Raw genomic sequence first — 13815 nt, forward strand, 5'->3', positions numbered from 1 at the left:
AGTGTAGTGCTTGGCAGGCAGTAGGCACCCAATAAATATTGGCTAGGGTTATTTTTGGTGATGGTAATGCTAGAGTTGGAAACGGTCTCAGCCCTCATCAACCAACAATCTATGGTAATGAAATAGCTGAGTTGCAAGAAAATGAATGCTCCGCTCCAAGTCCTATGAGAGGCACAGGAGGGGTCAGACCTGAGCCTTCTCCAAGTCCAGCATGTTCCCCATCATCCTCCCCTCCCCTTCACTGCCAGGCAGCCAGCCAGCCAGCCAACCGGCTGGGCACACACAGCTACAGAGACGTCTGGATCAAACATCCATCATAAAGACAGAACGTAGGGGAAATGGTGTTGGGAAAGCAACCTTCATCTGCTGTTCATGTCCTTCCTCAGGCTGCCAGGCAGGGAGGCAGGTGGGGCTGCTGTTCCGAGATCTCCTCGGGAGAGTCCCAGAACCCACGGTGTTGCACGCCATCTCCATGGGAATGGCCAAAGGGCGCCCTGCCCTTCTCTGCATTCCCTACAGTTTCAGCCTCAACACCTGCTATGAGAAATGCATGTTCATGCTTCTTCCATCAAATGTCTGAGCTAGAAGCAGGGAGCAGGATAGTGGCTTAGCAATTAGCTCTATTATATTTTCATTTGGTAGAGCCCATTACCAACGCCTGGCTAAATTTAGCTCACCTGGGGTAGGAAGGGATGGTCCTCTGGTGGAGCACTCAGGTGGGGTAGTGGATGAGAAGAGTCAGCTGTTCCCCCCACCCCCACCCCCACCCCCGGCTCATGTAACAGCCCCAGAACCTTCAGATTTTAATTTTAATGACACTTTAAGTACACACATAACCATTCTTTCACTCCCCCTGGAAAGGCTCCTGACCCAGTCAGGCCTTGGGGGGGGTGGGGTAGGAGGGTCCAAAAAACAAACGTTCTGATGGGGTCTCTTGTGAGATTCTTGCCGAGACTCATGCCTGAACTGTTCCCAGCAAGGGTTCACTCTTAGCATTGTCTTTGTCACAGAATGTCCAAGCTGGTTATCCTTTCCGGACTTTTCTCTCCGGCAAGATAAAGAGGGAAGAACAGCCATCGGGGTGCAGGCCATCGAGCTCACCGCCCAGAAGATCCCCAGCATGGGTCTCTCCAACCAGTGAGCCAGGGAAGGGGCCCGGAGAGAACAGGGCTCAGAAGAAGAGGGGGGGCGCTGGCACCTCTGTGGGAGTGGGCCAGGCTGGGGCCGAGAGGTCGGCGTCGGGGGCAGGGTGGGCGGCTTCGCCGTGGATGCGCTGGTGCCGCACCAGGTGGGTCTTGCGGCTGAAGCTCTTGCCGCATTGCGGGCAGGAGAAGGGGCGGGAGCCGGTGTGGATGGCCTGGTGGCGCACCAGGTTGGTTTTGGAGCTGAAGCTGCGGGCGCAGACGGCGCAGGCGTGGGGCCGACTGCCCGTGTGCACCGCCTGGTGGCGGCCCAGGTGCGACTTGCGGCTGAAGCGGCGGCCGCACTGCGCACAGGCGAAAGGCCTGGCGCCGCTGTGGGCTCTGGAGTGGGCGACCAGATTGGGCCTCGAGCCGAAGCGGCGGCCACACTGCGCGCAGGCGAAGGGCCGCTCGCCCGGGTGCACCCGCCGGTGCCGCGCCAGGTGCTGCCCGTGGGCTAAGCCGCGCCCGCAGTCCGCGCAGGAGGACCGCTCGCCGGCGGGAGCGCCCTGGGTCGCCGGGGTGTCTCCGGGCGCGCAAGCCAAGGGCTCGGCAGCGGCGGGGTCCACCGTGGTGCCCAGCGCGCACTCGTCGCACCCAAAGGGGCGCCCCTCGCCGCGGTGCAGACGCTGGTGCGTGGCGAGGTTCTTCTTCCAGCCGAAGCTCAGGCCGCAGTCGGAGCAGGAGAAAGGCTTGGGCCCGGGAGGGGACGGGGTGGGGGACGGGGCGGGGGAACCCGGCGAAGCGGGCGCGTCGGGAGAGGATGGGGCGCGGCCGGCCGCCTCGTGCACCCTTTGGTGCCGCACCAAGTGCTGCTTGTGCGTGAAGCTGCGTGAGCACTGCGCGCACTGGTAGGGCCTCTCGCCGGTGTGGATGCGCTGGTGGCGGATCAGGTGTGTCTTTTTGCGAAAGCGCTTCTCGCACTCGGTGCAGGGGAAGGGCCGCTCGCCCGTGTGCGTCTTCTGGTGCGAGCCCAGGTGTATCTTCTGGCTGAAGCGCTTGCCGCACTCCGCGCACGGGTAGGGCCGCTCGCCGGTGTGCGTGCGCAGGTGGCGGGTCAGGTGCGCCTTCTTGCTGAAGCGCTTGTCACACTCGGAGCAGGGGAAAGGCCGCTCGCCCAGGTGGCTGCGCAGGTGCAGCAGCATGTGCGCGCGCTGCGCGAAGCTGCGGCCGCAGTCTGGGCAGGCGCAGGGGCCCTCGCCGCGATGCAGCCTCTGGTGCAGCCGCAAAGTCAGCTGGTCCCGGAACCGCCGCTCGCACTCCCCGCAGCCATAGGGCTTCTCCGAGCTCGGGGCCCACCCGGCCAGCGCGAGTCCGTCCAGTGCCCCCTGGGCCCCGGGCTCCAGCTTGTACGCGGCGGCCAGAGGCCCCAGGTCCGGCGCGGGAAAAGGGCCGGGGAGTAACGGTAGATGCTGGGGCCATTCGCCCTCCTCTTCTGCCTCCTGATCCTCCTCCTCCACCTTCACCTTCCGTATCATCCACTCATCGCCTGAAGAGTCAAAACCAGACGAGCCAATTAAGCCCCACTTTTACTTATGCCACGTTTATTTGCCAATAGGAGCACCACTTCTGGAGCCCCGCCAGTCTGGCTCTTGTTCTCTCCCTTCTACTGGAAGCTTCCCGGGAATGACCAAATCCGAAGGGCACCGTTCGGTCCACCTCCTTGGTTCCTTGCAGCCCAGGAAGCTGCTGAGAGTCCCCAGCTCCTCCCGCGTGGGGGCTTTCTCCTAGGCTCCCGCGGGGCTGGGGAGTGTTTTCCCTGCCTCTGCAGAAGGCACGGGGGACTTTTGTGCCCCCTGAATATAAACGTTGCTCAAAGTTCAATCCTCAGACTTCACTCCGGGTTCATCTGCTCACGTAGTTAGCTGCCCCAGAGCTTCCAGCCCTTTCTGGAACCACAGTCTCCCATCAGCTGAGCCGCTCTAACTCCCTTCTAGTGGCCACGGAGTTGCCTCTCCAAGGCCCCCCCCCCCTTGCCCCTAACTCCCTTCACTCTTGCCTCTGGAGCCAGGTGGGAAATCCCAGTTTAGGAAGAGGAGGATGGAGTTTACAGGAATTGGGGAACCAGTGAACAGTGCCAACCTCTGGAGAAGCAGGGAGCACCCTCTGGGGGAGCAGGTTTGAGGTGGGTCCCACTGGCCCTTTGCCTCTCTTGGGCACTGCAGGGGTCCAGCCAAGAGAAAGGAGCTCAGGGCCCAGACTGGGAGCATCCACTTGGGTTCTCCTCTGCCACTAGCCAGTAGTGTGACCTTGGTTAACTTACCTCTGTTACCGCTCTGAGCTCACTGTGTTAGTTTGCTTAGGTATAAGGGTTGTGTTAGTTCATGGTTCCTAAACATGGTGCCACATCATAACCTCCTGGAGACTTTTACCAAATGCATCTATGGGAGCAGGGTGCATGAATCTGTTCTCTTTCTTTAAAGCTCCCAAAGTCATTCTTGTTTAAGAACCATTGAACCAGATGATCTGAGTCCTGTCTGGCTCTGAAAATCTGTAATAGCCTGAGCACTAGTGGACATGCGCACACGGGCTGTCACAGTTAGACTTACTCCCAGTTTCTTTCACCGATCCATCAGTTCCAAACAACTATTTATCCTATTGTGATACTGCTTTCGTTTTCATTATGCCACTCTTCTACTCAAGAACCATCAATAGCTCCCTGTTATTTACAGGATAAAGTAAGTTCGAGCTGCATCTGAGGTTCATGCCAACCTAGTCCAACTGTCTTACTACGTCCAGGCATAAATGCTCCTCCGCAGCCAAGCTGGTCTTCTCTAACCCCAACCACACGTCAACTTTTCTGTATTAAAGTCTCTTCTCAGCCTAGAATGTTTTCCCATCCTCCACCCCACCATCAGAGCTGATGTCTACACCTCCCTCAAAATGTAGCAGAGATCACCAAAATCTTTGACAAATCCAATGCATGAGGCTCTCTTACCTAGAGCACTTACTGTTAACACCGTTACACTGCCTTGCAATGTGGCTTTATTGTTATTTGTTCTTTTAATTCCTTACTCTAGTTCATATTAATGTCATCTCAGCTAGACTTTAGCTCCTGAAAGGCAGATGTCTTGTGTTCCATTTCTGTATGTGTCTGATACAAACGAGGATTGCCACCATTTATTGAGTGCCAACCACAGATGACACACGGTCCATCCACTGTCACAAAGCTTCCCAGGAACCATGAAGTGACTCTTCTCCTTGCTCACAGGTGAACAAACAAGCTCCTGGAGGTGAAGGAGCCTGTCTAAAGTCACTGGGCTAGGAAATGGAGAGGAAGGATTCAAACCGGGTCTGTGTCAGCCTAGGAGCAACCTCTGTGTTCCCTTCTACCTAAAGCAGCCTGGACCTAGCAGGCCCTAAATAAGCCCCTGGAATAAGCGACATCAGTCAGGCAGAAGGTGCTCAGTGTGGTGGGAGTGGAAGGGAGTGATGGCAGCATTGTGGAGAGAGAAATCAACTGTTCGACCAAACTGGGTGTCGGGGAGATGAGTCCAGTACCACAGATTTGGAGCCTTTGGGGACCACCGAGGCCAGTGGAGATTTGGGGGAGGGAGCTTGTTTGGGGTGGGGGAGGCAATGAAAAGGTAGGTCTTCGTGGGAAGGGTAATTCAAGTGGTCAACAAGTACACACATAGACAGGGGGCGGTAGGAGGAGAAGTTCAGACTTCTAGAGGATGTTGAGGTGAGGGTCGGTTTCTCTGGGTGACCAGCCTCTCTCCTCTCTGAGTCCTGTCATCTGTGATGTGGAGTTCCCCCTGGGGGCTGAAGCTCTACCTCAGAAAGGTGCCAGGGACTGATTCATCTTAGGTTGGAAGGGCCTAAAGGGGCTGCCTCATCAGATAGCAGCCGGGAGTTGACAAGGCCCCTGTCCCCTCTGCCTGGGCCCCCAGTGGGCTGGAGAGATGGGTGGACTTACCTGGGCAGGAGCCCATGGGCTCGGCCTTCTGTGGCGTGCACACCTGGCCTCCTCTGCAGGGGGCTTGAGCTTCTTCAGTGTGGGCACCATCCACTGGTCTGGGAGCCTCGTGCCCTGGCAGAGAACAGGCTACCTCAAGGACTCCAAAGACATCCCAGATGGACAGAGGTCCCCACTAGTGCCATCAAGCAGGGGCTTTTGCAACCCTAGTCCCAGCCCCACTGGCAGGATTGTGTCCCACATCATACCTGCAGGGACTGAATTCCCAGCTGCCCCTGGGCAGCCTCAGACTCCTTCAAGCAGGAGCAGCTGCAAGCTAAGGCTGTGGGGTTGCAAGAGCCACCACTGTGAGGAGCTTCTGGAATATGTGTGGGAGGTAGGGGAAGCAAGGAAAGGTCCCTGCCCTGGGACTTGCATGAGACTCCTGGGAGGGGGGCTGCAGACCTCCCAGCCACCAGAGGGACCCAAGTTCCAGGCAAATCACTGCACAAGATCAGAATGTCAAGAAGCCAGACATGGGAGCTACTTAGCCACCTTCCTCACCTCTTCCAAATCTTGCTCAAATCTTACCTTCCCAGTGGGGCCCACTGTCACAGTCACACGATTTAATCCTGCAGGCCCCCTCACCCTGCTTTATCCCTGGCCCTCCCCATAGCACATATCCCCTTCTGACACAGTTTATAAGTACATTTGTTTTTATATTTGTTGTTTGCTGACTTTCTGCCCTCACTAAGATTAAGCTCTTGGAAGGCAGGGATCTTTATCTGTTTGGTCACTGAGGTATTCCAAATATGGAGAATAGCACCCTGGCACTTAACAGGTGCTCAACAAATACTTGATGAGGAAGGAAAAGGTAGATCCCACCCCGAGCCACTGCTCATGGTCCCCACCAACTTACCAGAGCATGTGCCCAGCATGCTGTCTTCCCTGGAAGGGGACATCTGTTGCTGGTTATTATGGGACCCTTCCCCAGGCTCACTTTGGGGGGCCATCTCCGGCTGTCCCACAGAGAATCCTGTTATAGGCGGAAGGATGGGACCAAGTAAAGCGTCTAGTACAGGTGATCAAAGGGAGGGGCTCTTCCCCTTCCCAAAAACAGCTAAGGGACTTTTTTCAACTTGGCTCAGGAAGGAAGGGTCTCTAGCCAGCATGACAGGGGAGAGCCAGGCTCCCCAGCAGCCTGGCCAGGTATCCACCTCAGCCCCTTTGCACTGAGTCAAGGGCAGGTGAAGGAAGCGATAGACTAGATTTAAACATCCGGGGGCTCTGGGAGTCCGCATGTGCACACGTGCACATGCAATCCCGCACACCCTCCACAGGGCCAGGCGTGGAAATAGACCCTGATGGAGCTGAGGCTGCCCTACAGGCTCCAGGGGCGGGGGGGGGGGGAGGGAGGTGTCTCTGGGGTCTCAGGGTTGCCATCTCCTGAGGACAGGAGGTAGGGAAGCAGCAGGCCTAGGGTGCTGCTGAATCCTGCCTTCCGCCCACCCACGTTCCTTGAGTGCTGCTGGCTCACCCAGAGAGCTGAGGGCCTCAAAGGTCTCTCTCATGGCAACCCAGGGTAGCTCCTCCTGGGAACCAGGCCACACGCCCTAAGGAGAAAACACATCCTTGTTCACATTCTTCTCCCGACAGCTGCCCCTTGGGCCTTGGCTCTGCCCAACCTCTCCCCATCAGCCATCCCCAGGAGCTCCAAAGGTGATGTCCCCAGGTACAGGTAAGGGGAATGAAGGAAGATGGGTTTCAGAAAGCCAAGAGATCTTTGAAGGCCAAGGCCAAGGCCCTGAAGCCACTTCCGCGGGCTCTGGTCAGCTCCAGAAATCAGCTGCAACCCTACCCTCACCTGGCGGGTCTCTGAACCAGGCCCAGCCCACCAGTGCGCCCCACCCCCCAGTGCCCTTGCCTGGGGACGTCAGGAATCAATCGATTCTCTGGGGAGAGGGTGGACAGTGGAAGACCGGGGTGGGGAGCCGGGAACGTCATCTCCTGGGCCCTCCGGCTGTCACTGCAGGAGCTGGTGAAATAGGAGCCAGCCGAGGGGCGAGGGGCGGAGGTGAGTGTCACTATTGGGCAACCGGTGGGGGAGGCCCTCCGAGGAGGGTCTTTGCTGAAGGCAGGAAATGGCTCTTGCTTCCTCTCCCCAAAACCCTACTTCAAAAGCCATCGCCCCTCCCCCTCAGGGCTTCCCCCGGCCGCCACACCCCGCCCCCCCGCCCCCTTCCCGGTCTCTCTGGCAGCCTTTCTTCTGCCCCTCCCTTCTCCGGCTCCCTCTGCCTTCCGCCCTCTCTCCCCGCCGAATCCGGCCGGCTCCCCAGCCCCGCCCCTGCCCCGCCCCTCCGGCTCCTCCCCCCCCCGCTCACAGCCGGGCCAGCCCCTCCCGGCCCCCTCCGGTAGGCCCTCCCCAGCCACCGCCCCCCTGACCCGCAGCTCCGGGCAGTCTCGGCGACAGAGCTCCCCTCCTCCTCCCCCGGCTCAGGGCCGCCTTTCCCTTCCCTCCCGGTTCTCCCCCAGGCTCCATCCCCCTCCCCGGCTGCACACCCTCTCCCTTCCTTTCCCCCTCCTCTTTTCCTTCCTCCCTAACGCCGCCCTCCTCCTCCCCGCTTTTCTCCCTCACCCCGCACTCCCCTCCCCTCTCCCTCTCCTCCCCCCCCCCTGGTTCCCCTCCCTCCCCCTTCCCCCCCTCCCCTCAGTTCCCTCCCTCCCTCCCCCCTCCCCAGCCCTCCTCCCCTCTCCCCACACCATCCTCCTCCCTCTCTCCCCGCCTCCCTCCTGCAGCTTGCCTTCCCCTCCGAGGCCCCCGTCTCCCTTCCCCCTTTGCCTCCCCAGCAGGCTCTCGCTTCCCTACCCTCCCGGTCCCCAGTCCCTAGAACCGCTCTTCCCCTCCCCCTTCCAGTGCGCTCCCCGAGCTCCCTCCCTTGTCCCCAGGCTCCCCCAAGCCTGGGAGTCTGTGGCTCACGGCTCGCTCTGGACCTTCTCACTGACCCTGCTCCTCCCCACCCCTGCCTCCCAACACACCTCCGCTTCCCTCCCCTCTCTCTCAGTGGCTACCTTCCCCATTTCTGTTCCCCACTGACTTCTACCCCCCCCAAGTTTTCCTCCCGACCAGACCCCTCCCGTCCCACCTCCCCGCCTCCGTTTGTCCCCGAGAGCCTCTTCGCCCAGACCTCACTCCAGGGCCCAGCCCCTCCCCGGCTCCCGGGCTCACCTGTCAGCGCCCTTCTCTCCCGCCCCTCCCCAAAAGGCCAGATCCCTTGGCCTCGTTGTCCCCCCTTCCCCCACGGCCCCCTCCCACCCTCCCTCTACCCTGTCCGGAGACTCCTCACTCCCTCCCCTCGGGAGCCTCCCAACCCTCTCCCACCGGACTCCCACCCGGCCCCCTCTCCCCAGCCTCCGCCCCTCCCTCCAGATCCCCGGTCCTCCTCCTCTTCACGACTACCGTGCCCACCCCCAAGCCAGGCCCTCTCTCCCCAGCCCCAGCCCCTCCCTCCTCCAGCCCCTGCCCCTCCCCTGCCCTTTCTTGCCCCCCCCAACCCCACCTCACCCCCTCCGGCGCTCCCAGCGCCCCCACCCCCGGGGCTGTCACCTGCGCGGAGCGGGCAGTGACTGAGTGTCGGTGTAGAAGGGGAAGCGGGCGGAGCCGCCTGCCGCTGGGCGCCTCCACGGCCCGTACCTGGCGGGCTGGCCGGTCGGGTCTCCCCGCTGCTGGCGGGACCCAGGCGCCCCGGCCTTCTGCCCCGGCCGGTTCTGCTCGCAATGGCGCCCGCTGCCTGTAGCTCGGGTGCCGACTGCCCGAAAGACTGACAGACTGACAGCCCCGAAACTTCGCGGGGAGGGGAGAGGAAAAGACGCGGAGGGAGCGGGAGCGGGGAAGCGGCGCCCGGCAGGGGGGAGGGGAGCGCGGAAGCAGGAGGGGAGCTGCGGGGCACCCCGTGGGGGAGGTAGGGGCAGGGGGGTGCTGGAGTGGGGTCGCAGGAGGGCGCACGGCGGGGTTAGGCGTGCAGGTGACGATGTGGAGGGACGGAGGCCCAGAGTAGGTGATGGAAAGTGGGAGCCTAGGAACGAGGTGGGGGGAGGGAAGAGGGGGAAGGGAAGGGAGGAGTGTGGGGGGAGGGGTGGAGGAGGGAGAGGAGGCAGGGAGGAAGGGCACGCGGGCTGCGCGGGAGGGTGCTCGCAGGCGCCGAGGGAGGAGCCAGGGGAAAGGTGGAGCGCGAGGGGAGGGGGTGCGGTGGGGAGTTGGGGAGGGGAAGAGGAGGGGGCGTGCTCGGAGGAGGAGAGCCAGTGAGTGTCTGCGCTGCTGTCTTTGAATCGCGAGTCTCCCCCCCCCCCCCCCCCCCGGAGCGTATCTGTGCGGCGCTTCGTCGCGGTGGGATCGAGTCTCCCGACAGTCGGTCTGTGGGGTCGATCTGGGAAACTCCGACCCCGCCCCTCCTCTCTACCCCGATTCCACCCGGATCCGCTCAGACCCACAACCGCCGGCAGATTCCGGAGGACCCGAAGCGACACCCGCGGCGGGAGTCGGGTCACTTGGGGCAGCGAGGGGTGGTCGAAGGAGACCGAGCTGGGCCTCAGTGCCCGCCGAGAATGGGCCCTTTGAAACAGAAATTGGGGTGGGGGCTTTGAGCCGGGTCCCCAGGGAGAAGGCGGGGCTGGAGAGGAGGCACTAGGGGGTGAGGCTGGAGACGGGCTGGGCGGAGACTCAGAGGGCGGGGTCCCGGGGAGGGGGCTGCTGGGAGGGGAGACTTCTCTGGGCGGGGTGGGGGCTGGTCCTCCTACTGGCCTGGAAACCTGTACCGGTTAGGTGTGGAGGGATGCCCGCAGCCCTTAGATCCGGTTTCGGGGGGGACTTGGGGTCCCCGCCCGGATTATGATGGTTTTCTTCGGCCTTGCCACCCAGGCACCTGACTCTGTCTGAAAGCTCCCTATATCCTGTTCTTGTCCCGCTGAGTGGGCTGGTTATTCCAGGCCCCCTCTCCCATCTCTCTTTCTCCAATCTCCCCTGGCTTCCGGCTTCCTCCCTCCTGCCCTCTTTAGGGGAGAGGGGCATTGTGACTTGGGTTTCTCCCCAATCCAGGCGTTGCCTTATCACCTGCGGTTAGAATCCAGAGCGGGGAGTGAGTCCTCCAAAGAGAAGCACAGCTCTCAGCAGGGGCACCATCAATATTCCTTGCCGTTTAGGAGAGACATGGTAGCGGGTGGTACTCGGGAGAGCACTAGGTACCTCGGAATCAGCTGGGAAAGGCTCTTCAACCTCCTGGATGGGCTCCTTCAGCTAGTCAGCGCCCAGTGGGCTCATGGCCCCGGGAGTAGAGTGTCTCTTTGTGCTAGGGTGGGGCAGGAGCACTTGTGAGACCTGCAGCAGGGGTGTGAGCCTGTGAAGCAACAGGGGGAGAGTGGATGGGGTACATGTGTGAGAGATTAGGAACAGCAACATGCTCATGGCCCAACCCTGGCCTTTTCTGAGGACCCCACCTGAGAGCTCCCTGAGGGACTCACTGCACCCTCTTTGGGCCACAGGACCGATGGTGGGCCCAGGAGAAATGCCTAGCGTGGCTCTGGTTCCCAGCAGCTTCCTCGCCCGAGGTGGGGTAACTATGTGGAATGCTCAGTGGGACAGCAGATTTAGGGGATGGAGGTCTATGGAATCTGAGGCCCGGGCCACATTCCAGCCTGGGTGTCCTGGGAGTTGGTAACCAAATGTAACCAGGATTCACCTGGGCCACCTGCTGCCCCAACCGGATACTCAGATGATCCTATCCGGCTGCCTTGCCCCCAGGGTTGGGGGAGGCTGCCTTCCAGGTCTCTTTGTCTCCTACCACCTCCACCACCCCCCACCCCTACCCCCCCACCCCACCCCACCCCCGCAACAGACACACTTTCCACCCTTGCCACTCCTCCTGGAGTCTTGCTCTGTTCCCCTGCCCAGGCTTCCTGGTTCTGGACCCTAGGAGACTCTCTCAAAAGGAGACCAGAATGGACCCAGCCAGCCACACATAATCACCCCCAGTAAGAAGTCGGACCACAGAGGAAAGGGCACATGCTCTCCCACTGCCTTCACACAGTTCAACCAGCCTGAAAACTCAGCTCCTTCTGCTCACTGGCCCTGGCTTCACAAGTGCCTACTGCCTACAAGAGGGGGCAGGAGGAGGCGGGAAAGGGAGCAGGGAGAGAATCACGGTCAAGTTTAGGGCTAGAAGACCATATCAGTCATATGGCACAATAACTTAACCATTTTGTGGGGTCCTAGTTCCTCTTGAGAATGTAATAACAGTTATGGAACTACAGGAAAATGTGTACACACACAATTTCTTTTTTTTTTTGAGATTTATTTATTTGAGAGAGAGAGAGAGCAGGTGCAAGGGGGGGAGGGGCAGAGGGAGAGCAAGAATCTCAAGTAGACTCCACGCTGAATACGGAGCCCTGATCCCACCACCCAGAGATCATGACCTGAGCCGAAATCAAGAGTCCGATGCTTAACAACTGATCCAGGTGCCCCTGCACACACACAATTTCAAAGTGGAGGCCCTGAGTCACCCACAAGCATCCCTGGGAAGCCCCTAAATTTTTTACTAGCAAGGAAATTGAGGCTCAGAAGGAGGTGGCTTGTTCGGAGTCCACCTTAATTTATGGCACAGCCTGAGGGTGGAAAAATATCAGAGGCTCAGGGTGTCTGGCTGTGACCTGGACCACATGCAACCCCCCGCTGAGCGCACAGACACGAGTAAGCACATGCGCACGCACACGTGCACACACGCACACACACACACACACACACACACGAGGGGCAGGAAGGGGACTGTTTCCAGGGAGAGCTGGCCTCTGAGGGGATTGTGCCGTGTGCAGGCAGGTCCAGTCTGGTTCTGAGCAGCTGGTGCCCCGGGGCATGGGGCTGAGATAAAGCCTCCCCAGCCCCACGGGCCTCGTTCTAGCTGTCTGGCTGCCTTGGACACACTGAAGTCTGGCTGCTAGAGACTGCAGCGTGGGGCGAGGAAGGCCAGCACTGGCCTTTCCGCTCACCTGCCGCAGCAGTGCCTTCCCCAAACCCAAGCCTCACAGCCCCCCAAAGGTGACCTGGGCGGGGAGCACCATGCTGCTCTTTGGGATGGCATGGGCACTGGCTAACGGGTAAGCAGCCCAGCCTGGGGCCCCTCTGACTAAGATCCTCTGCTCCTGCCTCACGAACAGGACCCTCTGGGGCAGCCAGGTGCCCTCCCCTATGCTTCTTGCTCCCAGCCAGCCTCCTCTTCAGTTCACTAACCCTTCCCTGGGAGGGGCTCTTTGGGGAGTGGGACCACAGGACACGGCTTCTTGGCAGTAGAGGGGCTGGTGGCAGTAGCTGTCATTCCCCAGCTGTGGGCAGGCGGTGGTGTGAACATACACGAACCTTCCTGGTGGAGGAGGAAGTGGCCCCCCCGCCAGGAGGACCTGGTGCCCTGCACCAGCCTCTACTATTACCAGCGCCCGGGCTGGCAGCTGGACCTAACCTGGAGTGGACGTGCCGGGCTCTGTCCCATCTACAAGTGAGTGAGGGTCGGCGCCTTGGGTAGCTGCTGAGCAGGAGAGAGGACTGGAGCCAACGTTCTGGGGGGAAGGTGAACTGGGTGGTGTCCTGGAGAAGCAGGCGTTTGGGAAATAGGTCTGGCTGGGTTCAAGAAGAGTCGGGTGTGGCGTTGGGGACAGGCAGCACAGGGAGCAGGCAGTGTGGGGAGAGGTACAATGTCTGCTCCCTGTGCCTCCCCTCCAGTCAGCCTTCCCAACATCATTCTCCCTTTGCACAAGGGGAAATTAAGACCTGGAAGAGATGGGGCGCCTGGGTGGCTCAGTCGGTTAAGCGTCTGCCTTCGGCTCAGGTCACGATCCCAGGGTCCTGGAATCGAGTCCTGCATCGGGCTCCTCGCTCAGCGGGGAGCCTGCTTCTCCCTCTGCCTGCCGCTCCTCCTGCTTGTGCTCTCTCTGACAAATAAATAAATAAAATCTTTAAAAAAAAAAAACCTCCCAAAAATATATTTAAAAAAAAGACTTGGAAGAGAAATTACATGAGAGAGTCACTCAGAGAATAGATGACCAGATTGAATGTCCCAGGCCATTCTCAGAGACAGGGACGGGGCTGCGCTGAACACTAACATCTTCTCCCTGCTGCCCTTTCGGTGGACCCAGGGCCCCAGAAACCCGGCTTGCTGCAAGGAACCGGACAGTGAAGGCTTGCTGCCCAGGCTGGGGGCGGGCAGCCACCGCACCCTGGGTAAGCACCTGCTATTAGCCCAGATCTGTGGTTTCATGGAGGCTTCCCCGGGGAGGGAAGTTGGGTCCAGGCTGACTGTCCGGGTCGCCCCATTCTCTCCCTCCACCTGCCACAGCCCTTGCAGAAGCCAGCCCTGGGGGCCATTGCTTTGCCACTCGGCAGTGCCAGCAGCAGGCCGGCTCAGCTAACGCTTCTGCAGGAAGCCTGGAGGAGTGCTGTGCTTGGCCTTGGGGACAGAGCTGGCGGGAGGGCAGCTCCCAGGCTTGCCTCAGCTGCTCCAGCCGACCCCTCCCAGGTGGGTCTGCAGCCCTGGCCATCACTTTCTCCCCCTGCCCAGGCACTGCCACATAGAATCCTTGAGCTCTGGGCCTTCCTGCAGGGCCCATGCCCATTCCCTTGCGCTCTTGGATGAGTCACCTCCCATCCCTCCCGCCTCCAGAGTGACCATTCACTCTCCACCTGCCTCCTGCTCTGGG

General features: G+C 60.5%; 2 protein-coding genes across 7 annotated transcripts in view; one reads left to right on the forward strand and one right to left on the reverse strand.

The window, feature by feature from the left end:
• Nucleotides 1-795: 795 nt before the first annotated feature.
• Nucleotides 796-9165, reverse strand: ZNF467 (zinc finger protein 467). 6 transcript variants are annotated; one of them, XM_025854839.2, is made up of 6 exons: nucleotides 8771-9165; nucleotides 7004-7114; nucleotides 6617-6692; nucleotides 5999-6115; nucleotides 5101-5214; nucleotides 796-2670 (listed from the first exon to the last, which is right to left on the reverse strand). In XM_025854839.2, the coding sequence occupies exons 3-6, from the start codon at nucleotides 6648-6650 to the stop codon at nucleotides 1172-1174; spliced, it is 1764 nt and encodes a 587-aa protein (XP_025710624.2). In that variant the 5' UTR covers nucleotides 6651-6692; nucleotides 7004-7114; nucleotides 8771-9165; the 3' UTR covers nucleotides 796-1171. The 6 variants fall into 6 exon arrangements, with proteins under 6 accessions (XP_025710624.2, XP_025710623.2, XP_025710626.2 ...); XM_025854838.2 differs by having other exon boundaries at nucleotides 8684-9165; XM_025854841.2 differs by lacking the exon at nucleotides 8771-9165 and adding an exon at nucleotides 8057-8075.
• Nucleotides 9166-12184: 3019 nt separating this feature from the next.
• SSPO (SCO-spondin) overlaps nucleotides 12185-13815 on the forward strand; it is a 51769-nt gene continuing 50138 nt past the window's right edge. The window contains 6 exon segments of the mRNA XM_073898559.1: nucleotides 12185-12222; nucleotides 12458-12506; nucleotides 12508-12617; nucleotides 13255-13318; nucleotides 13321-13339; nucleotides 13455-13634. Of these exon segments, the coding sequence (XP_073754660.1) occupies nucleotides 12185-12222; nucleotides 12458-12506; nucleotides 12508-12617; nucleotides 13255-13318; nucleotides 13321-13339; nucleotides 13455-13634 (460 nt within the window).

This window comes from Callorhinus ursinus, unplaced genomic scaffold (genome assembly GCF_003265705.2).
Source record: "Callorhinus ursinus isolate GAN/ISIS: 27379988/994484 unplaced genomic scaffold, GSC_fseal_2.0 scaffold12, whole genome shotgun sequence".
Classification (NCBI taxonomy): Eukaryota; Metazoa; Chordata; class Mammalia; order Carnivora; family Otariidae; genus Callorhinus; species Callorhinus ursinus.